Source organism: Phoca vitulina, unplaced genomic scaffold, assembly GCF_004348235.1.
Source record: "Phoca vitulina isolate PV1807 unplaced genomic scaffold, GSC_HSeal_1.0 scaffold56, whole genome shotgun sequence".
Taxonomy (NCBI): domain Eukaryota; kingdom Metazoa; phylum Chordata; class Mammalia; order Carnivora; family Phocidae; genus Phoca; species Phoca vitulina.
The window spans coordinates 599,116-624,500 of NW_022589759.1; the positions used below are offsets into that span (position 1 = coordinate 599,116).

The 25,385-nt window shown below is 55.2% G+C and overlaps 1 protein-coding gene across 8 annotated transcripts in view; it reads left to right on the forward strand.

Moving 5' to 3' along the window:
- ANKRD11 (ankyrin repeat domain 11) overlaps positions 1 to 25,385 on the forward strand; it is a 188,624-nt gene that overhangs the window by 145,920 nt on the left and 17,319 nt on the right. For 4 of the 8 annotated variants that reach the window (XM_032389919.1, XM_032389916.1, XM_032389921.1 and 1 more), the window contains 4 exons: positions 9,620 to 9,767; positions 15,466 to 15,604; positions 24,812 to 24,982; positions 25,133 to 25,336. In XM_032389919.1, the coding sequence (XP_032245810.1) occupies positions 9,681 to 9,767; positions 15,466 to 15,604; positions 24,812 to 24,982; positions 25,133 to 25,336 (601 nt within the window). In that variant the 5' untranslated portion in view covers positions 9,620 to 9,680. Of the gene's footprint in view, positions 1 to 9,619; positions 9,768 to 15,465; positions 15,605 to 24,258; positions 24,356 to 24,811; positions 24,983 to 25,132; positions 25,337 to 25,385 lie in introns of all 8 variants that reach the window. The other 4 variants (XM_032389923.1, XM_032389924.1, XM_032389917.1 and 1 more) reach the window with 2 other exon arrangements.

Below are 25,385 nucleotides of genomic sequence, written 5' to 3' on the forward strand. Positions count from 1 at the left end.
CAGAATGGATCTCTTCCCCGTGCTCTACATCTTCACTGATACTTGATACCTTATTTTGATTTTTGTTTACATTTTCTAGATTGCTAAAGCAGTTGGTAAGTTTTTCATCTACTTACTGGCCTTTTAAATGTCCTCTTTTGTGACGTACCTTAAATCTCATGTCCATTTTAGTTTTGGATATTTTGTCTTTTTCTTAGTGATTTGTAGGAGCTCTTTATATATTCTGGATAAAAGCTTTTTGTCAGTTATATGTGAAGAAAATATCCTCTTTTCCTTTGAGGGAAGATGACTTTTAATAGAACTTGGGATGCCTGGGTGGCTCAGTGGTTAAGCATCTGCCTTCAGCTCACGTCATGATCCCAGGGTCCTGGGATTGAGTCCCACGTCGGGCTCCCTGCTTAGCGAGGGAGTCTGCTTCTCCCTCTCCTTATGCCTGCCGCTCCCCCTGCTTGTGCTCGCGTTCTCTTGCTCTCACAAATAAAATCTTAAAAAAAAAAAAAAATAGACAAAACTTGTTATTTTTATTTATTTATTAAAGATTTTATTTTTTTGACAGAGATAGAGACAGCTAGAGAGGGAACGCTTGAGCTTGTTTCCGGTCCTGCTCCGTTGGTCAGCACATGATGCTGCTTTGACACTGTTTCTTGAGCTATTTGGCTTTGACTTTATTTAATTTTATTTATTAATATGTATTTATGTAATCTGAGGTTCTTTCCTTTCAATTTTAAGTTTATTTGCATGAGTTCTTTCTTTTTTTATAGAAATCTTTTCCACTTTTTTTCTTAGGATAGTTTGGCCTTCTGCTCAGTGGTTGTTTTCTGGCTTCATGTCAGTCCCTCCTGGTTTGGGTTTATTTCCTGATAGCAGGTCTTTTCTCTGCAGGGTTAACTCTGCCCTTGTGCTTCTGTGGAGGTTCTCAGCCTTGTTGGGCCGACTCTCTTACAACACTGGAGGATTAGTAAGCACCCCACACAATTTTTGTTATGTGGGCTACAGCTCTCAAATTATTATATTAACATATTGTCTTTAAAAGTATAACTGAGAAAATATTTAAATATTTAATTCACTTAAAATAATAAAGTAGTACGGGGCACCTGGCTGGCTCAGTCGGAGCAGGATGTGGCTCTTGGTCTTGGGGTTGTGAGTTCAAGCCCCATTGTTGGGTGTAGGGATTACTTACAAAAAAAATAAAACTTTAAAAAAATAGTAAAGTAGTACATATACATGTTATTAAATACTTATATAAATAGTTCATTAAATATTAAATATTTCATTAAATACTGAAAAGTAACTATTTTACAAAAGAAATCAAATTTAGTGAAACGAGTGGTGTTGTTTTCTATATCTGCCAATGTCTTTAATGTCTGCCTTAAATAACAGCTAGCTAGATACCGCTCCTTGTGTCTGTACTCCATCTATGGCATTCTGCTTTTTTTTTTTTTTTTTAAGTGTAAAAATAATCCAGCCTCTCACAGACATGTGGTGCAGAAAGAGACACATTTGGGTACCTTCTCAGAGGATCTGGAGACCCTGCTGGTCGGCATTGGTGGATCAGTGGCTGCATTCTGTCCCTTGTGGGATTCCTATATTGGTCATTTGGAAAATGTTGATTCATTCATTGAGTTAGGCAGATCTTCTGATGTTAACATGTTTATTTTAAAAATAACCTTTTTGAGGGGCGCCCTGGGTGGCTCAGTTGTTAAGCGTCTGCCTTCAGCTCAGGTCATGATCCCAGGGTCCTGGGATCTAGCCCCGCATTGGGCTCCCTGCTCCGCGGGAAGGCTGCTTCTCCCTCTCCCACTCCCCCTGCTTGTGTTCCCTCTCTCGCTGTCTCTCTCTGTCAAATAAATAAATAAATAAAATCTTAAAAAAAAAAAAAAACTTTTTGAGGTGCATGGGAGCCTCATTCGGTTAAGCATCAGACTCTTGATCTCAGCTCAGGTCTTGATCTCAGGGTTGTGAGTTTAAGCCCCACGTTGGAGCCTACTTTATTTTTTTAATTTTTTTCGATCTCAGGACCCTGGGATCATGACCCGAGCTGAAGGCAGATGCCCAACCAACTGAGCCACCCAGGCGTCCCTGGAGCCTACTTGAAATACATACATCATACATACATACATACCTTTTAAAGTTACCACCAGTCTCATTAGAATGTCTTCAAGTGCTGGGATGCTGTTGAGCTAATGGACATGGATACAAAGTTTTCCTAAGCTCAGGTTGCACTTGGAAGCTCAAATTTTATTACTGACCACAGCTACTATTAATTTTCCTTGAAGTGATAGCTCTAGTTTGTTGATTTTTGAGAAGATAACTGCCAGATACCCAGTTCTTAATAATAATAACAATGGTTTGTCCAAGAGTCTTTCAGGTGAAACCTGTGTCCTGTGAAAATGCAGCCGAGTCAGCTGGCCATGCCCAGAGGCTCTCCTGGGGGTTAGCACTGCCGACCACGCACCCTTGAGTCTTGTCAGAGTACAGAAGGACAGGGCCTCAAGGTGGGCAATTTAATAAGATTTAAAATTGTTGCTTCTTTCTCAAGGACAGTTGCAGGTGCTCCTGGGTTGTGTTACTGGGGTTGTGTGAGGGTCTTACCTTCTCGTGGGGCATGGCAGCACCCCACCCCCAGGCCTATAAGAAAGGCAGGTTGTCATGAAAACCATGTTGGCCTCACAAGCCCCCAGAAGGGGTTCGGGCACCCTCAGAGCCTGCGGACGACACAAGCACTGCACCATGGTGGCGGGCCAGTAGCGAACGCGTCGGACTGTGGGCCAGGACGGCACTTGGGCCGTCCGGTAAAACTCCATGGACATGGAGATGCTAATTCCATGCGATTTTCATATGTCACAAATACTAGTCTTGAATTTCTTTGTCCCCCAAAGGTATAAAATACGAAACCCGGCGCGCCTGGCTGGCTCAGTCAGTAGAGCGTGCAACTCTTGATTTTGGGGTTGTGAGTTCAGGCCCCACATTGGGTGTAGAGATTACTTAAAAATAAAATTTTTAAAAAACAATAAAATAAACTTGGAAATTCATTCTTAGCTCTCAGTTTTTACCTAAGCGGGGAGAGGGCTGGTTTTGGCCTTGGGCTGTAGCTTGTGACCTGTGTGAGCTCTCGTCCTCCTCTCAGGAAGGGTAGAGGGGTGGTTAGCTTGGCTTTTCTGTGGGCTTGAAGCTGTCTTCATTGTGCTCCTTCCCTGGCTGACAGTGTGGCCAAATTCGGTATTTGACTCTCCGGACCGTGGCTCCAGTGTGGTCTGGCACGCTGAGAATGGAGGGCACTTCTCACCGAGTCATGCCCACTCCTTTCCCGAGGACCGTGGCACTGTCCCTCACTCTTGTCCTCGGCGGGCACACCTGGAGGTTTGGCGAAGTGAAGTCACCATCGGTGCTGGTGGTTTACCCACGGTCAGATTCCTCCTGTCGAAAGAGTTGTGTCCTAGGCTGTTCTGTTCTCTTACTTCTTTGGTGATGCTTTTGCCTTGGTAGCACAGTGAGCTTTTTGAATTGGTTCTCCAGTTCCTAGCCTTTCCTCTCATTTCTAGAGTTTTGAATCTTTTATTCTCTCTCCTTGAATTTTTCTACTCTACTAAAATCAGGATTGCTTCTAAGTCATTGTTTCTCTCCGTTTTGCAGTCTTTGTTTCCGAGTCAGTTAAGGCGGGGTTCTTGATGTCCTCAGAGTTCTCAGAACTCCCCGCGGTGTGTGAGCTTGTTCATGTGGATCATCTTCTCAGGCTTCCTCTCTCCTCCCTGAGCTTGCTGCTAAGTTGGACAAGGCGCCCCGGGGCTGGTGGGCCTCTCTTGACTGCTGGCATGTGTCGCCTGTGTGGAGGGGCCGGGGGTGGTGACCCTGCGTCCGGGGCCACTGCACCTTCCCCACAAGAGCTGTCCTGCGCTGGCCTGGCTGGACCGAGCCCTCCGGGTCCTGTAGACATGGGGCCCTCAGGGCTTGTGTGAACTTGCACAGGCCGTGGCTTTGTGCACTGGGAGTCCAGCTCTGATGCCCACGAAGCCACTGCAAATGCCTTCCAGTTTCCCTTAGGTTATTGCTGTTAGCTTGCCACTGGAAACGGCAGGGTAAGGCTGAGTCCTTGCATTTCTGCCAAACTGTAGGTACTGCAGAAATGTCTGCTCCTCTCCTGCATCCAGGTTCAGTCTTGGAGGGAGCCTCTGTCATGTGTGTCGTGTCTCCTACCCATGGAGAGACTTGCAGTGTGAGTCTGTGTTTTCAGAAGAAAAGACGGTGTAAGTATGGCATTTGGGGGTCAGCTTAGATAAAGCCCTGTGTGTGCTTGTGGAGGTGGGGGTGGGACTCGCTCTGGTGGCAGCTGTTAACATGAACGCTGCTCGAGGCACCTTTGGGAAGAACACATCTCATCGTTGCCCTTGTTTGGAGAGCTCTTGGCATGGCTGTCCTGCCAGCCCCTCTGACTGGACTCTCTGTCCAAGCCCACAGTGCAGGGTCCTGGGGCAACTGCACAGGAGAGAGACCCTGCCAGTCAGACAGCACGTGGAGCTTCCGTGGGCTGTGGGCCACTTGTGACGGAGACAGGTGCAGGGGAGGGTGACCTTTGCCAGCCCGTGTGTGACCCTGGGCAGGGAGCTGGCTGCAGACAGCTGGTGGTTCCCTTCCAGGCCAAGAGGCTGGGCTCTGACCCGTGGCCGCCAGGTCACTGACAGATTCCCCGAGCCCGCAGTGTCGGCGTTGTACCTTGGTTTCAGGGAACAGGCTAGGGTCTCTCTTCAGAGGACTCACCCAACTGCAGACGCTCTTGAGTGCTTTCCTGAGTGGTCTCCGTGCCTCCCAACAGTTTGCGAAGCTGGAGCGGCTGCCCTTCAGTGTGGAGGTGCAGGAAAGGGCCCACATCCGGCAGCCCATCCCGTGTAGGGACTGGTTAGCAGCCAGAGCGGGCCTCGGACCAGCCATGCTCCTTCATCCAAATTCACGCTGCCCTGCAGACCTCTCCCCATGTCCTGCTGCTTTCGTGCCGAGTGTCAAGTCTGCGTGTGTCCCAGAAACAAGTCCACTTGTTTCTGACGTGGACTTTTAGTCCCTGTGTTTAGAGTGGGCATCTTCTGACACCGGGAGTGAGGGATTCAGATCCCAGTGTGTCAGTGTGTCTGAGCGGGGACAGCCAGCTTGCCTCTGGGGCCTGAGGCTTGGCTTGTTCGGTCAGGAAGCCCCAGAGCCTGGGTTGAGGTAGCCTGTAACCTGTTAGAAGGGAGGACCCCAGCCACGAAGATTGTCTCCACCGTGATGACTCTGTTGGGGGGTCCCAGCCTCTTCTTGGGTTGAACAGTGAATGCCCAGCAGTGAGCAGGGAGGCCTGTGGCACCCTGGCACCCTCTACCCTCCCAGAGGACCCATGGAAGAAGTGGCGAGCCTGGTTCCTGACATGTGGCTCTGCCTGGCTGAGGACAAGTCGTGGGCGGTGATGAGAGTTGCTTTCTCCGTGTCTGCATCCTTCGCTTTGCTGGCGTGGCCATTTCTCTAAGCCGAGGGAGAGGATGACTGGATGCGGAGGGGTGGGATGGCGTGGAGCCCTAGAGATTGGACAGCCGGTGGGGGGGGGGGGGGGGGGGAAGACCAGGTAGATGGAAGATGAAGGTGCAGTTGAGACTTGTTCTCAGCTAGTTTATCACTGAGAAAATAAGAGGGAGGACTCAAGTCCCCTTGGCCCTGCAGCTTGCCAGACGGGTCCTGCTAGGCACAGGACGATTGACCCAGTGTGCCCTGCTCTCCCAAGAAAATCAACTGGAGTGCACCACCGGCCAGTCTGAGCCTTGGAGCTGAAAGCCTTTGTGAAGCCGTTTCATTGACTGCCCCTAAAGGAATGAGTCTAGAGTGCTGCATGTCCCAGGCCCTGAGGGAACCATGGCCATGGTGCTCGTCCTCGTGTTACTGACCGGTTTAGAATACTGACGTGTTTGTAACCAAGGGGAATGAGGTGGCCTCGGTGGTCTCAGTTGTCATCGGGAATGTGGGCTCAAGAAAAACGTCTTGTGGAAAAGAAAACGGAACATTAGGGATGACACTCCTAACCTGATAGCTAGCAGTGTTCCCAGTCCTTGGGGGGGGGGGGGGGGCGGTGCCTTGAGGACAGTGACCTTTAGGAGTGAGTGAGGCCCACTGGTGGGCACAGGACATGGCACGCCTGGCCAGTGGCTGGCGCAGAATGTCCCTTGGGCCATGGTGATGAGGTTTGGGGCTGCCCTCACCCTGTGACAGATCTCATGGAATTAGCTGGTTGTTCACAAAATGAAATGTGAAAATTAGTAAAGGGAAATCTCATTTACAGTGGAGGAGGGAGGCGAGGCGAGTAGGGGGACTCACGCCCAGCACTAGGTGTCACTTACAGATCCAACAGGAAAAGACTTTTACTAACCCAACAGGAGGAAGGAAGGTTTCTTCAACAGCCCAGCTCCCATGTTCACCCCAATAAACTTTTAGTTATCAGCAGCCCTACCCCACCCCACTCCATCCCTTTCTGTTATAAAAGAGCCTCCTTTGCTTTGTTCCCTGGAATTGCCTATGGTTTGGGGCTGGCTTGTCTGTCCTGGGTTGCCATTCTCTGCTCTTCCAAAATAAAGCCATTTTTACTGGTGAAATAACTAGCAGTTTCATTTTGAACATTAACAGAACGTATTGGCAGATGTCTGCTGGTAGCGAGGGACAGCTGCCTGGGTCCAAGGAACTTGCCCAAAGACTTGCACCCAAGGCCTTGGTGGTTTAATTGTAATGCTGACAGTGAGAACCGTAACAGGCAACATTGGCGTAGCACTGAATGGTTTGCAGAGTACTCTCTACGCCGCTGGGTGCACCTTCCAGGGCCATTGTGGAAGGCCCTTCACGTGGCACTCCGTGGCTCACCTTGCACTTCCAGATTACCCTCTCTGTCCAGTCCTGGGCAGAGCTCTTTCCCAGTAATGCTGGGCGTCCGCCTCAGAACTCGGCCCAGGGCGCCATGAAGATGGAAGATGCTGGATGAGAGGCTGAGAACTCACTTCACTCCTTCCTCCTGCCCTGTGCCTGCTGTGGCTGTTTTGAAAGATAATTGGGCTGTAGAGGCTGGGGCAGTTGTCGTGGAACGCTACTGTGTTCTCTTCGTGCTGTTCTGTAGCTCTTGTCTCTCCCACGGAGGGCAGGTGGAAGGAGGAGGCAGGCCTTTCAGTTCAGGGGTCTCAGAACTCTACTTTGAATAGAGAGACCATCTACCAGAGACATTTCAGGGACACGTAGTGAAGTCACTTGTTCAAAGAATGAAGTGGCTATCTGTGCCCGTCTCTTGGTGTAGACACTGTGGAGTAGGCTGGGAGATTGGGGTTCAGACATCGTGGGGCCTGCACTGAGGCCACGTGCTGGTCCGGGTCCTTCCTATGCGATCACGGACTCTGGTATTTCACATTCACGAGCAGGAGGGTTGGATATCCCATGATGACTGTGCTCGATTTCCCACCATGAGAGCAGGCAGTCAAGTACTGTTTTTTAAACTTCTACTGAAACGTTGCTGATGAGTTCCAGCAGCTGTCTCTGAGTCAGGCTCTGAGAGGCTACTTTTCCAGGCTGAGATGTTCTAGTGTGGTACTGGAAAATTGGAGAGGAAGCTCGAATTCATAGTTTCAAGCAGAGATGGAAAATGCCGTTTTTGGCCTCCACCACTGGAGCGTGTGGATGGAAACACCCTGTCCACCTGCTTTGTGTGCGGGGGGAGGAAGTGTCGCGAAGTGAGTAAAGTTGGTCAGCCTTGCCCCTCTTCCCAAAATAAATTTAGATGTCTTCTTAGGTCAGTTAAGTATGAAGAGAATATTTCGTGAAATTTTATCAGTTAATGTGGAAAAATAAGAGGATCTCCGGAAGACATGGTAAAGGGCGCACAGGGGGCTGACAAAACCAGGGAGTGGAGCTCCACTTACCGATTGCATTTGAACATTGTATTTCAGAAGCCACACTTTATACATAGTGGAGGCCGCTTAATTCCAGGTGACTTAGTTACAAAAACTACTTATCCAAAATGGCAAAGCACAGAGTTGTTCACTGAGGGAAGAGGAGATGAAATAGTACACATGGTTTGTTTGTATAAAATGTTTTCTACGGGGCGCCTGGGTGGCTCAGTCGTTAGGCGTCTGCCTTCGGCTCGGATCATGGTCCCAGGGTCCTGGGATCGAGCCCCACATCGGGCTCCCTGCTCCACGGGAAGCCTGCTTTTCCCTCTCCCACTCCCCCTGCTTGTGTTCCCTCTCTCACTATGTCTCTCTCTGTCAAATACATAAAATCTTTAAAAAATAAAAATAAAAAAAAATGTTTCTAACTCAGAGGATGAAAATTTAAAAGTAGGGGCACCTGGGTGGCTCAGTTGATTAAGCATCTGCCTTTGGCTCTCAGGTCATGGTCCCGGGGTCCTGGGATCGAGTCCTGTGTCGGGCTCCCTGATCAGCGGGGAGTCTGCTTCTCCCTCTGCCCTTCACATCGCTCGTGCTCTCTCTCAAATAAATAAATAAAATCTTAAAAAAAATACAAGAAGTATAAAAAGGAAGATAGTGGCTTTTGGGAAGACTGCGTGGAGCAAACAGGAGGCCGGGAAGGGGTAGACGAGGCCGTGTTCTAAGAAGGTCCATGTTGCCATGGTCTGGTCAGGTCAGTATGGCCGCGGGCAGAGACTGAAAGGAGGTTGATTCTCCTCTCAGGTCCCAGAGGGAGCCCACCCGGGGCCACCAGGGAAGGCACCAGGGTGGCCAAGAGGCAGAAGATAGGAGTAAGGATAAGGTCTTTGCTGGGGTTTCAGCTGGAAGAGCAGGTGGGCAGGGTGGACAGCTCAGGCCTGGCTGGTTGGAATAATGCTGTGGGCTGTTAGGGTGGCCTCTGGCTGCCTGGCGGCTGGCTTGTGTGTGTTAGATGAAGAGATGGTTGGTGGTTTTGTGTAGGAAAGGGTTACTATCTCTAAGAAAGGGCTAGCTCTGGGAGGGGCAGTCTCTCCCCAGACAGCAGGTTTTTTTGGGTTTTTTTGTTTTTTTCTTAAAACATGTCAAAACATGGTAAAATACAGAATTAAGTCAGCACATGTCCTGGCATTTCTTGGGAAATACAGGGGCTGGGCCTCAGGCCCCTGTGCAGGGTCTGGCTCAGTGGGTACGAGTCGGGGCACCAGAGTGCCTGGACATCTGGGGGGACTGTGAGGACTCCTTGAGAGGCATCCCATGGGGCTGGTTTCAGCTCATTTTATTTGGGAGAAGTTGGGAAATTGGGTCTGTGTGGCTCTCATCCTCACCTTCTATCTGGGGGCAGTGTGGGAAGGGAGCTGATTTCCAGGGGGTGCGGGTGGTGAGTGGGGTCGAGGCCATGGCTTAGAGGGTGGTGGTTGTGATGTTCTGCCCCTGGGATGTGACCTTGCCCGTGGAGCAGTTAAAGGGGACCTGGAAGAGCAGGGCCAAGGTCTCCATCCTGGAGTGGGCCGCTGGGCCGTGACTCCTGAGGTCCCTTCCTGGGCACCCGTCCCAGCAGGGAGCACAGCCCCCGTCAGAGCGGTAGGTGACATCCAGTCCATTCTGGGGCATGAATTTGAGATTGCCTGGGCTTTGTGTGCATTGGTCCTGATTGACCCTGTGTGTCCTCTCTTTTGAAGCAGACGGTCGATGACGAAGCGATGGCCGTATAAATGAAGATCAGGTGAGGGGAGAAGAACGATGCCCAAGGGTGGGTGTTCTAGAACACCACAGCACGAAGACTTTTCCCTCAGCAACGACATGGTGGAGAAACAGACGGGGAAAAAGGTAACGCCTGGGCTGCCCTCGCCCTCGCTGGCTCACCGTTCCTGGCCTCTGTGTGTGTCCCTGTCCTTGTCGATGTCCTCTGCAGCCACAGTGACCCAGGGAGGGTCTTCTTAAGGAACCAGAGGGAAGCTTTCATGAGGTTTGTGCATGTTGCTGAGGCGTGTTGCTGTGGCCCCACATTTTCTGGTCTGGGAGCCAGAGCTGTCTGTCACGGCTTCAGTGAGGTCAGACCTGATGCTGAACCGAACCTGCCTCGTCCTGACCAGACACACCGCTGGGCTGCGCTTGTACTTGTGGTGTGGCCGGTTGTCCGCGTGACTCTGAAAAGGCACTGTAACCCCCAGTCACTGTGTCCGTGATGTGCGGTCACCTAGGGGCTCCAGGGTGCACACCCCGCCCCGTAGCCTGGGGGCGCTGCTGAGTGTGGACTTGGAATCAGACAGAAGCAGCAGGGGCAGGCTCTGCCCTGTGTTGTCTGTGACCGTGAGTGTGTCTGCAGTAAGAGCAAGAGCGACTCGTGCTGGTGTGGGGGAGGCGAGCTGCCCGTGCTGGCCTGTCCGGGGGGCGGCACTGCTCTTCACCCTAGAGCTGTCCCTGTCCCCCTGACGCCCTCGTGGGAGGCCGTCGACGCTGTGACGTGTGTGAACGGAAGCTCGGTGTCAGTGCACCTGCTGTCTCTGCTGACACCCTGGTTGGGTGGGGTACGAGGAGATGAGTGAGCAGAGCTGTGCCCTTCATCTGGCTGAGGTGAGACGGGGGGCAGGTTGTGAGCGTAGGCGTGCTTAGGTGCTCATCACAGTGACCAGGCTGCAGAGGCTCTGGTGTGTGGGTGTCTGGGCCACACGTTTTGTCCCACCTGCCCTGTCTCCCAGCACCCTGTACCATGTGCAGGAACAGGTAGGAGCCACCACATGGAGCTGTGGGCAGGCTGAGGCTGGAGCTTGGTCTGAACTTGCATGGCAGTGGCGTGGAGGGTCTGGTTGCAGCTTGGGATGGGCGTGCCCACGAGGAGCTGGAGCCACTGGGGACACATGTGCCCTGGCTGAGCGTGGGAACTCTCCCTCTGGGACACGTTCACACCCAACGGCCAGACCATCGTTGGTAGTCAGGGTTCCCAGGTCTGTGTGTGGGTTTTCCTGCGACAGGATTCCCTGGTCACAGGGCAAGGGAGAGGCACCACGCGTCCCCGTCTGGGCTGCCTTCTCTGCCTCCAGACCGGCTCTGCCGAGTCGACGGGTAGCTGGGGCTTCAGACTGCTGCGCCCCCCAGCTTGGGTCTTCTCTGCCCAGTAAGGCCTCTCCACCGAGGCAGACACCAGAAAAGGCCCCCAGAGCTCAGTGCCTGCCTTGGAGGGGTCGCCTTCTAACACAGGGCTCGCTCTAGGCTGGTTGCAGCTGCTTTGTTTTCCTTACGGAGAGCAGTCACTGGGCGAACTGGCCTGGCGTGGGCAGCATGGCAGCGCGCACACGTTTGCCACAGGAGATGTGTGCATTTGGCTTTGCTTTTCTCCTCAAGTAAAGTAGCTCTGTACTTAGCCCTGTACCACCCAAGATAGACATTTTGTTGGCTTCTGTTGCGACCCATTTTGCTAGCGGGGGATGCTCAGCAGCAGCTTTGAGTGAACTCCCTGCCCCAGCCCAGCTGCTCAGCAAGGTTCGGAGCCCAGCTCTCCCCTGAGAGCCTGAGAGCCTCGTCGGAGCCGCTGTGATGCTCTTGAGGGAGCCCCGGACCCGCTCTGGTTACGGGGCAGGTGTTGGCTTTCCCTGCACGGCTCATGGCGGAGGAGCTGGGACTCAAGAACGGTCTACTTCTTAGTGAAATAGAGTTCAAACCCCCATCCCCATCAGAACCTGCAGTATGACCCCCGCCTTGGGAAGCCTCCTTACGGCCCCTCCCGACATCCATCACTGTGGAGGGACCTCCCCTGTTAGGATTTGTAAGAGGGGACTTGCTCTTGAACAGTACGTCCCCTGTGCAGGCTTTTCCTGTGGGCAGCCCCCCACCTCCCCGTGCGGTCTCCACCGTACTAATGTCCAGCCCCTTCCCTACGCGTTCTTCTGCTGAGCAGCGTTTGGGCTGCTCCACTTGGCGGAGTAACAGAGTGAAGGCGTGAACATGTGCACATTAGTAGATACGGTTTAGTGGGTAGAGGCTGGCCTGTGTCCTCCTCACACAGGGGCTTGCCTTCCCTTTAGTCCCTCGGAGACGTTGGCAGCATCTTGTGCCTTTTATCTCTGTTCTTCTGTCTCGTGCTGGTCGTGGGGATGGGCTCCTATCAGTGTTTGCCCTGTAAGGTGGGGGTCAATGTGTATTTTCTTCCCTGTGGACGTTCACATGGTCCCCGTCACCTACTGAACAGGGTCCCTCCCCCGCCATGTCTCTGCTGAGTGTTTGTCCCCAGGCAGGTGCGGCTGTAGCCTCTTCTCTTTGGTCTGAACCTTTGGCCCTTGGTCCAGGGCCGCCTCCAGCGACTTCTGTCGTCTTATAGTCTGCGTGTTTGTGGTTCCTCAGCATTGTCTTGCTCATTCTGCCCCTTCGCGTTTCCACACAGGTTTTGGAGTAAGCTGGTTGGTTTCCACAGAAAGCCTGCTGGTGTTTTGATTGGATCACTTTGAATGTAAAGCTGAGTTTGCAGAGAATCGTCCTATTAACAGTTTTGCAGTTTCTGACCCATGAACAGGAGTATTTCTCCATTTTTTTTTTTAAGATTTTACTTATTTATTCATGAGAGAGCAAGAGAGGGAGAGGGAGAAGCACGCTTCCTGCTGAGCAGGGAGCCCGATGTGGGACCCGATCCCAGGACCCTGAGATCATGACCTGAGCCGAAGGCAGACGCTTAACAACTGAGCCACCCAGACCCCCAGTATTCCTCCATTTTTATGTCTTTGTTTTCTCTCAGTAATGTTTTGTCATTGTGTGGAGGGCTTAAATTAACATCTTTTGTTAGATTCATTCCTGTGTATTTGATGTCTTTTGATACTAACTGGGTACTTTAATATCATTTTCTAATTGTTTATAGTCAGTACAAATCAGCTCCCTTTCTGTAACCAGCAACTTCAAATTCACTTATTAATCTGAATGGTTTGATTTTCACGTATATACTCAGAACATCTTAAGATTAATACTTTGTTACTGTTCAGGAGAGAAAGGGGGGAAGGGACTGAGCCAGATGTGATTCCAGAGGAGCCTGCGTGTCTCCCTGCGGCGGGTCGTGTCTGCTCCCAGGACGCGCTCTGCGAGGTTGTGTCCTGGTGCCTTTCTGACCCTGTATTTGTGACTGGGCTGGACCTGATTGATCCGTTTGCCTTTTGAGGGGCCAGGAGTGCCGCTTGTGAGCACGGGGGCACATTGCGTTCATGTTAGAAGCTCCCACGAGCAGCCGCTCACAGTTCTGCCTGCTCTGCTGCCTTCTTGTCAGCGTTTGATACCATCAGTCTCTCATTCTAGCCGCTCTGCTGGGAGCATTGGTCTCGCCTCATTTTTTTTTTTTAAGATTTTATTTATTTATTTGACAGAGAGAGACAGCGAGAGAGGGAACACAAGCAGGGGGAGTGGGAGAGGGAGAAGCAGACTCCCTACTGAGCAGGGAGCCCGATGCGGGGCTCGATCCCAGGACCCTGGGACCATGACCTGAGCCAAAGGCAGACGCTTAACGACTGAGCCACCCAGGCGCCCCACGCCTCCTGGTTTTAATTTGCATTATCTTAATGTGGGACATCTTCCCAAATGTGAACTGGTTACATGGCTATTTCCTTTTGCAAAATGCATATTCAGAGCTTTTGCTCATTTAAAAACACGTGTTTTGTTCTTCAGTAGCTGTGGTGATTAGGCATCCCTGCCTCCCCCTCTGCGGGGAGACACCCCCCTTGTCAGCCACCAGGTACTGGGGGCTCTTGGTCAGGTGAGGATCCGCTCCCTGCTCCTGTGTGCAGAGAGCTCTTGTCAGGATCAGTGTTAAATTTTATCACAGGTTTTTTGGCAACTATTGGGTATTCATATGATTCTCTTTCCTTTCTTCATGTGGTGTGTTAAATTTTGAATACTTTGTTATTTCTATTATCCCTTGTATATAAACCTGTAGGAGAGATTCCCCAGAGGGTCAGGAATGTTCTAGGTCGGTAGGTGTTGACTGCAGTGTGGGGGTTGTGCTTGAGGGGTTCCTTTCCTCTGTCAGTGCTGGGGTGGCAGAGTGCAGGTCATGACAGGTGGACATCCTTGGAGATGTGGTGGGCCTAGAATCTTGTGTGGCCCCATCTTCCAGCAGTGTCGAAGTGGCTCAGGCCCTGCCCGGGGCCCCTCCTTGCACTCCAGATGCCCTTGGAGCTGGCCGTGTGTCCTGGCAGAAATCTCCTGGTCGCTTAAGGGTGTCTCTCAGGAGCTGCCATGGCTGGTGGATGCCGTGGCTGGCTGTTCAAGCTGGGAGACTGTCGGGACCACAGGTGCTGGGGACTGTGGCCATGCTCAGTGCTGGCAGGTGGCTCCTCCCGGGAGCACCCCGAGTACCCCTGCTGCTGAGTGTGGCGTGGGGGTGTGGCTGTGACTGCCATGTTCGCTGACCGCTTCCCTGGGGAAGAGTGCAGACAGCAAGCCCCCCAGGCGCGGAAGCAGTCCCTCTACCAGCATGGCAGGCTGTGTGTGTTCTGCCTGCATGGGGCTCACTGCGTGCCCCCCACAGCCTCTTGCTATACCATGGTCAGGGCACGGAGGCCAGGAGGACTGCTGAGAGCGCACAGAGCCAGGGTGTTGGTTAGAATTTGGAAGTCTCCACCGAGCAGCCCCCACCTGGGACATGTCAGCAAGGGGCGCGGGTTCCAGGGCGTTTAGCTGCCGCAGCCAGCCCTCCCCTCAGCACTGGGTCCTTCATCATTTTGGGATGGGGCTGCCCCACCCTTCCCCTCCAGGGCTCTGTGCCCGTCCCATTTCCACATGGGACCTCCTCAGCTTGTGTGGACAGCACTGCACACGTGACCAGCCACTCATCCTGAGCGAATTCTGTCGTTCTCCATTGGGTGGCACCGAGGCAGGCACAGGGCTGACGTGCCCCACCCTGGGTCAGCCTGCTGGTCAGGATGGGGCTGGGATTTGGGCTTCTTGATCCTCATCCTGCAGGAGGGACCAGCCCTGAGACAAGACCAGGAAGGGGGTGATGGCGGTGTGCCCCGCCCACCCTCCTTGCACCAGGGGTTTGGCCCGCAGGATGTGTCCCCAGAACAGCCCCATAGTGTCACCGGCTTGTGGTGACGTCAGTTGGGGAAGGGGGAGGCCTGTTCCCGGGAAGGGAGACGTCTCGGGGAGGCCCACGCAGGCAGGGGGCATCAGGCTCCTTCCATGCATAGGGGAGTTCATGGTGGAAAACAGGACTCTCCTCCTGCCAACATTCCCTTTTTAAGACCAGCTCTTGTATTCCTCATTATTTAATCCTTTCCCGGGAAAGCCACGTTGGAGACGACGTGTGTCTCTCCTCTCTTCATGCTCATGGGAATACTTGGGTTTCAGGACGAGCACGGGGGCCGTGTGGGGCAGAGGAAGGTGGAGGGAGCCATGTGTGCTCAGGCGAGCCTGGCGGGCGGGACGTGCTTCTCGTTGCCCAAGTAAGAGATTTGCTTTTCCTGGCACATGAAATGAAATCGCAGTGAATGTGAGGATTCCGAGAACTTAATTTGGGAATGATGTCTGAAAGCGTCACTTTCTTTTCTAGGATAAAGATAAAGTTTCTCTGACCAAGACCCCAAAGCTGGACCGCAGTGATGGAGGGAAGGAGGTGAGGGAGCGAGCAACCAAACGGAAGCTGCCCTTCACCGTGGGGGCCAATGGAGAGCAGAAGGACTCGGACACAGGTATAGATGCCGCCCCTCACTCCCTGCTGACCACCCAAGGCCATCCTCACCTGCCAGACTCTTCTCTTCCACAGAAAGTGTCCTTGACGGCCCCTCCCTCAGGCGTCTCCTGACCCTGGACCCTGCCTGGGATGTGCCCCCAGGACAGGTGCCCCCCAGCCTCTCTGCACCTCTCAGCTCTGCACCAGGACTCTTGGAGGAGTCCTGCTGGAGGCCTGGGTGGGGTCTAAGAGCATCTTCTCTGTTGTTGATGTTCAGGGTGACTCGGTGCTGATAGAAAAGGTTCACACACACACACAGTTCCCCCGAGAGGGCCAAGCAGGAACATTCCCCCAGCCCCCAGCACACCCAGCGAGGCTCCCAGTGTGTGCCCAGCTGTAGGCGTGAGTGTGGGCTCCTCTCCCCTGAGGTTCGCAGGCCCCCTGCCCGTGGTTTATTCAGTCTCCTGGAAGTCTTGTGCTGGAGGATAAGCGTGTTTTCCCTTAGGGCTGCAAAAGCACAGAAATTGAACCCAGTTGTTTGAAATAAAAGCCAAAGGAACACTGAGAGTGAGCTAGAGCCAGTGCCGTTTTCCTGCTGGTGTGGTAGGGCCTGGTGCTGCAGAGCAGGGCTGTGTGTGTGCATGAATATGAGCCTGTCTGCACGTGAGCGAGCATGTGTATCCGTGTGTGTGTGTGTGTGTGTGTGTGCGCGCACACGCACATGTGTGAAAGGGGGGCTGATGATACTTGGCACGTGCACCTTCAAGTTGATGGCCTCTCGAGCGGCTCCTGTGGCCCGTGGGGGGTAGGCAAGAACCTGGCCTTTCTCCTGCCAGCCTGAACTACCTCTTCTCCTTGACCCTGGTGCTCAGGGCCCTTCCCGGCCTGCTGGTCGTCTGACTGGTCTGCAGACGTGTATGCCAGTCACAGGCAGGGGTGAAAAGGGGTACAGAATTCCCCGAGAGCCACGGAACCTGGGGTGAGCTCACAAAACCGTGCATGCAGCCATAGGACAAGGAGGAGAGGCCCTGCCAGGATGGCGGTGTGGGTGGGGCTTCTTGCGTAGGAGGCTTTGTGTCGGGTAGCAGGAAAGTGACGGGTACTGAAACAGGACAAGCATGTGCGAAAATTGGGAGAAATGGTAGAGCGCATAGCCTGGAAATGTGTCTATGCTGTGGCTTTTATTCACCAGGCCACAGGGGTCCCCCCCAACACCCTGTGCAGGTGCTCCCCACTCATACGTCTGGTTAGGTAAAAGCCAGAGGAGTGGGTTTGGTTTTGCCAGCTAGGGTATGAGGAAGGTGTCATGGGCCCCCAGGGATCCTTCACGTGGGTGTGACAGAGCCCATGGCTTTTGTGGCTGGACTGTCACAGTGAGGACAAGAGGGGTGGGTGGGCGAGTGGAGGGGCCCGTGGATGCACATGGACGTTGGGCTCCTGCCAGAACGGAGGGACTTGCAGAGACTGTGACTCCGGCTTTAGGTCCGGAGGAACTCAGACCAGGCCCGGAAGTCCTCTCTCCTGTTACGGTGCCTGTACCAGTTTTGGTTGTAGAGGGCCTGGTATTGGTACTTGGTCGTTAGCTCTCTGGATGGTGGGGGTCTGAGATTGGTGTCCATCCTCTGGGATATTCCTGTAAATTCCCCAGCAGCCTTGCTGTGAGTTCAGGAGACCGTGTTAGGGCTTCTCCTTCCTGGGAGACTGTGTTGCCTGAGCAGAGCACATCTGGGCAGGCGGACGTCCTTGGGCTGCCCACTCTGCTCTGGTTGGTGGGATTTCTCTGCGATGCCCGTTTTATTGTGATGTCGGCTTCTTGGGTTCGTGTGTTTCCAGCAGGCCTTAAAGGGTCCATCTCTTGATGGCTAGCATTTCAGCAAGAGGCTGCCAGGTGGCTTCACCTGGGTCCACATGGGCTCTGTCTGGGGTGTCTAGGAAGTTCTTGGGGCGTGCAGGGAGTGCTCACGTTTCTCTTCTCTGCAAGTCGTGGGTCTGGGTGAGGGCAGGGAGGGCGTCACCGTGAGGTAAAAAGAAAGTGAAGAACATTTGGAAAACAAAATTTTCCAGGCTAGGACTCTGTTACAAACATCTTAATACATACGAAATAGAATTGCCCTCGTATTATCATCATTCTTTAGGGGTCTGATTTTACATCTTGTGTATCTGCTTTGTTAACAAAGCTAGATTTTCCGCTAAGAGGATTCTTCTTTGGGTGTGTTGTGCGTGACTTGTATCAGGAGCCTTTCACACTGGGTGCTTGGTGTGTCACGCACGGCGTTGGGAGGCGGGCCCTGCGAGCTGTGGTCCTCCTGCACTTCCGGTGAGAATACCTCTGGCCAGGTGCCTCCCAGCTGCAGGGCTGAGTGATCTGTGCAGAGTGACTGAGGCTGGGGCACTGCGGTCCCCTCGGGCCGAGAGAGGATCTCCCGGAGTGGCAGACTTGGAGGGGCCCCCTGCATCCCCGCCCTGCCCAGCCCCTGCTCCTGCCGTGGCCCTCCGGCGCCCTCTGCTGGGAAGATGCAGCCCTGTGCTCACCGAGAGGGGAACACGGCAGAAGGCTCCAGAACTCGGGGTTCTGTTTCCTCAGCTGTGCCCCCCAGGTGGGCGGAGGCTGCTGACCCTCTGCCCAGGGACCACCGAGCTGCCTGAGGACGTTGTCCTGTTTCCTCGACCCCCAGGAGGCGACCTCCTCCGTCCGCAGTGCTTAGTCAGGCCCGGCGGCTGCCTGCCAACAACAGCGCGGCTTGTCTGTGGTGAAAGCTGGACTGGACTTGGTCTGCATCCCAGCCGATGGAGGCCCGTCTCCCACAGGCGGCTCGTCACTTCAGCTGCCCACACAGCACCCTGGACGGCCAGAGCGCGCCCCAGAGCCAGGCCTGCCCCGGGGGGCACAGGAGGGGAGGGGCGGGCGGCGTGTGCTCGCCTCATCGCAGCCCTGCCAGCCCAGACCCCAAGCAGGTCTGACGTCTAGGAAAAACAGGCCAGGGACGGCTCTTCCTGTGGCGGCTGGGGAAGGAAGCCCCTCCGCAGAAGAGGAGGCAGGCCTCTCGGGGGGGCCTCGACCCGGCAGGTCGCCTGAGGCCCTGCAGCCCGGCCCAGCCCGCCCCGTCCGTCCGCCCCCAGCTTGACACTGGCCTCCGTGTAAAGCGCTGCACCACCTGCCTCACCTAAAGCGTTAGGATGAAAAGTACGTGATGGCCACACTTCAGATGGGACTAATGTGTCTATTTTTTCATGTTTAAATTTCCTCTCAACTTAAAAATTCTGTAAGCAAGTGTTTAGGTCGGTTTACATGCTTACCGACCCTTTTCAGGCTTCTTTCATAAGCTTCCTACTCTGTTACGGTTTTCCGTCCCTTAGTCTGAACATAAGCTGTGCCCCTTGCTCCCTGGAACCACCACGGTGGCCGCGGCCTGTCCCCAGAGGCCAGATGGGCCCCCCCAACCCCGCATCAGAGGGCTGCCCTGTCAGAGGCATCAGGAGCTGGCCACTGCTGGTTCTCAATATCCGGAAGTGTCTTTGGAGTAATGAAAAATTAAGGTTTTCTTATTTTGATTTTATCTCATGAATAAGACTCTTGTGTCCTGTATCTGGTATTTATCAGCAACACTGACGGGTAAACTACTCATTCACTCCGTGTTAGGGGTTTGGGGACATTCACGTATTCACTGAAATCATGGTCCTCCTTGTTCCGTAAGATTGGTTGGGGCTGTCCCCTGTTTGAGGACGGACTCTGGCTCCGCCGCCCGTGTCTGCAGGCCTCCGGGGAGCTCTGAACACCGTGCGCTGCCGCACGCCGGAGGTCACACGTGCCTGAGGAGGAAGGGCTTCTGCGCTCACGCGCTTACTTGGCAGGCCTGCCCGTGGTGGGCGGTGAGCAGGGCGGCACCGCTGAGCGCCGCTGCTGTGGGAGCCTCTGGCTGGAGAGCGCTCATGCCACCCACAGTGACGCCATCGCTCTATCGTTTTCCTCCCTGAACTTGAGCGGTTTCTCCCTGTACGTACAGGGGGGAGTATGGACTAGCCAAGGAAGGCTCTTTCTACTTCAAGTTCCCAGTGTCCCCCATTTGCAGAGTAGGTGGGAATCTGCAGGATCGTGGCCTCCCTCGGGGCCCCTGCTGTCCACACAGTGTGGGTGAGCCAGGCCCTCACAACCACCTTGGGTTCTGTGACTCGCAGGGAGGACTCCCAGGACCGTGACTGATTGCGGACAGGGCGCAGAGCACAATCCACACGGGAAGGCACATGGGGCCCCATGCAGGGAAGCTGGCTGTGGCTTCCGGAGTCTCCGGGGAGGACTCTGGGTGGCGACGTGGCCGTTCCACCTGGTGGTGCTCCAGGGTCTGAGGCAGGGGCCGAGGGGCGCGCAGAGGCTTGCGCAGACAGGCCCAGGGTCAGCAGGACTGATGGCGTGGTTCGTACATTGGGGCAGGTTTGGATTATAATTTATTTATAAAAGTTCTCACTGTGCTTTGGTGCCATAAAAGGAGGGTCAGCGGTTGGGAGGTTGTGTTGTGTGTGGGCCGTTACGCCAGCATTGCTTCCCGATCCCTGGCTTCCTCTCCACGGCCATGGCAGCCCGCACTGAATTCCCAAGCACCTGTGGGATTGGGACTGTGGTCGCCCTCGCCTGGAGAAGAAGAGCTGCAGAGGCCACACAGCTCCTCCCTGGGAGGAGAAGGCAGATTCAGAGGGGGACCCCAGGCCCTCCTTTCTTGGACAGAGGAGACTAAGACCACAGAAGCCGAGGGCTTGCTGAAGACTCCCTCTGTCTTTACTACGTGATCAGTGGTGGTGATTTTCTGAGAGAGGAGGGAGAAGCCAGTCACAGGTGCAGCCTGAACAGCAGAGTGCCCCCACGCAGGTCGGTGGGCGCTTGGGTCCTGGTCTTGCTGCACTTGGAGAACCGAGCGTGAGACTTGGTCCAGAGACAAGCCCCCTCGCAGCTCCTGGCCTGGTTCGGATCGCCTCCAGTGTATGGACTGTCCCACCAGAAGTGGTTCTTCCCAGACTTTTCACATCGGCTTCAGGCCTGTGTCTGGTGTGGAAGGCCTGCTCCTGATAGTGGTATGTCCCCGGTGCCATCAGATCTCCCTGAGCTCTTCTGACGTCTCGGTGAGCAGTGCAGTCCCACAGCAGCACACCAAATGCTCCACCGTGGAGTGGGGTTAGAGCGGCGCTGACGTGGTAGGACTTTAGGCTGGAGCGTAGGGCTTACAGATTTCCCTTTTGGGCCGTGTGGTGGACTGTGTCTCCTGAAAAAGCCGTCAACTAGAACAGCCCAGAAGTCAGAGATGGTGAGTGGTGGATATGATGAAGGACCCGTTTGAGTGCTCCAAGTCCCCGGGAGTCGGGCCGCGGGCCGAAGGTCTGTCAGGGGCACCGTGGACATGCCCATGAGAGCCACACCCGGGACACCGCGGGCGGGAAGAAGACTCCATCCCAGATGGGGCAAGGGGCTTTGAGAGGTGTCCCCAGAGACTTGTCCTAGCTTGTCCCTTGCCGGGCTGGGACCGAGATGTGGGCCGTCCTATGCTGCTGGGAATGCCTCTCTGTCCCTCCAGTCCCAGATCAGAGCAAACGCTAGTCCTCTCTGGAGAGATGGGCTTCCGTGCAGTTTCTGTGCCCCAGGGTTCAGACAAACAGGAGTGCCGGGTCAGAACTGCAGCACAAGGAGGGGCGCCATCCTGAGAGGGAGCCAGCCCCGGGGACCTGGCGTGGGGATGCTGGATACAGAGCATGAACCAGGAGATGCAGTAAAGGAGAAGTTGGAAACACGGGCAAGGAACAAGATGCTGCCAGAGAATACCACGTCGATTTTTGAAATATATAAAATGGGATATATGGAAACAAAAATTACCAATGAAATTAAAGCTTCAGTGGATAGATTATATAGCTCATTACATAGAACATAAGAAAGAATTCATGGGGGCGCCTGGGTGGCTCAGTCCGTTGGGCGTCTGCCTTCGGCTCAGGTCATGATCCTGGAGTCCCGGGATCGAGTCCTACATCGGGCTCCCTGCTCAGCGGGGAGTCTGCTTCTCCCTCTGACCTTCCCCCCTCTCGTGTTGTCTTACTCTCTCTCTCACTCTCTAAAATAAATGAATAAAATCTTTAAAAAAAAAAAAAGAAAGAAAGAATTCATGGCTTGGTAGTTACAACCAAGGAAATTGCCCGGACTGTGGAAGAGAAAGAGGAAAAGGCAGGAAGTGGGAAAGAGTTCGGGGTGTTGAGAGAAGGCGGCTGGATGGCACCAGGAAGGCAGAGCCCTCGGCGTTTGTGCAGCAGAGTCCCTGAGTGTAGGGGTGCGGTCTGTTGTGGGCAGAACACAGGTGGGTACGCACATCAGCACGTGGTGGCAAGATGGCAGGGGCAGAGCGGTGCTGAGGTGGCCGGAGGGCCGGCGACACTCCCACCTGGTTGCGGGGAGGAAAGCTGCCTTGTCGCCAGATGTCCGGGTTCTGCTGGGGAGGGAAGCACAGTGGCAGGAAGTGGAGTCTGGAAACCAGGGTCCCTCAGGACCACACGCCGGGAAAGGCCACACTCCAGCCCTGCAGCTGCTCCAGAAGGCCCGGCTGAGAAAGGGGGGGCCTGCTGGGATCGGCTGTGGAGGGCGGGGACCCTGCATTTGCCAGGTCGGGGTCTGCACCTGAGAAGGGGTGGCACGGTGTGGCGCCCACGTCACAGACCACAGCGAGCTCGCACCATAGAAACACAAGGCGGTGTCCCGTCAGCGTGTTTCCCTTACGATGGCGCGGGGGCGCCGTCCAGGCTCGTATGAAACCATCACCCGCCCCCCCCCCCGCTACAGCCAGAGCAGCGGGAACACACCACATTCACCATCAGGAGACGGGCATCGTGGAAGATACGGTTACATTTGGGTGTTTTCCCCTGTGTTAAGACACGTAAGATGTCCCGTTTCCACTCTGGGAGAGCCGTGTGGGAGGGTGGGCTGCAAGGCCCCTCCCACCAGGAGGGGCTGTCCGTGCCTTTCGTGTCCCCAAGCATCGTCCAGTGTCATCCAGGGCTCCTGGCCACAGGAGAGAAAGGCCCGCTGGGGCACAGGGCCTCCTTGCACACAGTGTGTCCACACCCTCCATGTGACTGCCTTCTGACACCACCGGCCTGGTGCTGTTGCGTCCTGCTCTGCAGTGGGGGGCACGTTCTGTTCCTGCAGAAAGCCCTTTGGGCAAAAGGCCCTGCCTAGTTTTCAGCTGCCGCTCACAGGAAATGCCTCTCCTGCCTCCCCACCTTCCGTACCACGGCTTGTACTGCGCCCAGACCCTGCCTCGCCCCTCCCTGGGTCCACTGCAGTGGGAGCCCAGCTGGGCCTCTGGCTTTGTGCTCTGTCCCCGTGACCAGGAATCTTCGGCACCGCACGTGTTTCTCTGAGCTCCGCGTCCTTCCTTCTCCAATCGGCTTCCTGCGTCCACTCCCCTAGGGAGGCAGCTGCGGCCTGAGCCGTGTATGCTCCGTGGGGCACCTTGCGCAGGGGTCCGAGAGGCTCTGGTGGTCCCGGGAGACTGGGTAGAAATCGGGTCCAGACTGCAGAGCATGAGAGTATTCTAGTACCCGGAGCCCTGTGCTGGAAACACCGCGTCGGCAGGGGCGTCGTAGCGCGGTCGGTCAGCATGTATGTGCTGGGGGTGCGGTCCGCTTTCTGCATGAGAACGTGAAGGGAGCAGCCCGTGGCCGAGGGAGAAACAGAGAAGGCCCGGGTAGAGGCAGGTCAGTGGCGCGCTCAGCCGTGGGAGAACTTTGAAACCAAATGCCCCGACTTGGGCTCTGTGGCCCCGGGTCACTGCAGAAGCGTGGCTTAACTTCTTGAGACCCCGGGGGGCCACGGGGCTGCCACCGTGCAGGTGCGCGCCCCGCCTCTGCCGGCGTGCATGAGCGGGGTCCGTGGTCGCCAGGAGAAATGTTCTGGAATTTACTGCCTCTCTAGGGCTGTGCCTGGTGGGTGGGTTAGAGATTCACTTGCTGGAGGTGGCCTGTGGGGCCTGAGGAGCCACCACCCAAAGCACGGGGACCCACGTTCCAGCAGGGCGCGGCTTTCTCAGGAAAGAGCAGCTCATGGGAAACGTACAGTGCCGCCATCTGTGGGGCTGGGCATGTTGTCCTGGAGTGGGGCAGGCGAGGCAGACGGGGGTCCGTCTGGTCCGTCTCTCACAGATGGCACCCGGCTCCCGAGGGCAGACCCCAGCCAGCGAGGCAGCTCTCCAGTGCGCTGAGTGGAAAGCAGGAGGAACACACTCCCCACCCCACCCCCCCAGAGAAGAATTTCAGGGACCCGAGTCTCCCACGGTGACCCTCCTTCCCGGCTGCACTTTGCACCCCGTGACCTAGAACGCCCCCTGACCACCCCGGCCCCCTGCACAAAGGCCCCACCCAGCACGCACGGGGCAGTGTGGGGAGGGTGCAGGCTTCCGGTGGATCCCTAGTTCCCCAGCAGGAGGGGCAGCTTTGGCTCCTGGTTCATGGAGTTGGGGGTGTATTTTCTCTCCCTTACCCCTGCCCCTTCTCGAAGAAACAGCACCACGTGCTTGTGTTCAGGGCTGGCAGGGTGTTTTGTTACGGGTCAGACCAGCGGAGGATGTGCGCGTCCCGAGGAGGCTGACACGGAACGGCTGAGCTGTTCCATCGTATCTGGTTAGTGCTCTGTGTTGATGCCTTTAGATGCCTCCAGCTCAGTCCATGTCGTGGTACTGCAAGGCTGGTTCGCTCCTCGAAGGGCCATGGCATGAAATGGAGGTCCCTAGAAGCAAGAAGAAAGGTACAGTACTGACGAGTCGGCCTTGATCTGTTTATGTATTTCTAAACTGTGTTTGCCATTTCTATCTGCACTGTTTGGAGGCGGGACGGGGAAGGAGGAATCCGCGTGTGCACACGTGTATTTAATAGACGGAGACCTGTCCTGTGTGAACCGGGACACCGGTGAGGGGCCGTCCCACCGCCTGGCGCGCGGCGGGCAGTGTGGGGAGGCAGCTGAGTGGAGCGAACGGTCGGTGGGGGCCGAGGCGGAGCAGGCTTCATTGTGGCTGATCACATGGTGTCGAGACTGTTCCCGCTGGAGGTGACGCCAGGTGGCCCGGTGCTGCCGCCTCTGCTCTTGCCCTTTCCCTGTGAGCTGTGAGGTGGGAGGCAGGGGCTCCGAGGCACCAGGGAAGGCTCCGGGTTCTGAGGACAGCGTGGCATGAAATCTCCCCCTGTCTCCTCCACCACCTCACAGAGAAGCAGGGTCCTGAGCGGAAGAGGATTAAGAAGGAGCCTGTCACCCGGAAGGCCGGACTGCTGTTTGGCATGGGGCTGTCTGGGATCCGAGCCGGCTACCCCCTCTCCGAGCGCCAGCAGGTGGCTCTCCTCATGCAGATGACTGCCGAGGAGTCTGCCAATAGCCCAGGTGAGCCCCCAGGGTTGGGGCAGTCTTGGGGACGGGCGCCCATGTGAGGGCGTCCCCTTTCCCTCGTGGAAACGGCCCAGGTCCTAGCGGCTTCTGTGACTGGGGACACCCCCTGCTGACGCCCCCGCTTGTCCTCTCCTTGGCCTGCAGTAGACACAACACCAAAGCACCCCTCCCAGTCGACAGTGTGTCAGAAGGGGACACCTAACTCTGCCTCAAAAACCAAAGACAAAGTGAACAAGCGAAACGAGCGCGGAGAGACCCGCCTGCATCGTGCGGCCATCCGCGGGGACGCCCGGCGCATCAAGGAGCTCATCGGCGAGGGCGCGGACGTCAACGTCAAGGACTTCGCAGGTGAGCGCTCACAACAAGACGGGAGGCTGCGCCCCCTGCCTCCATGGAG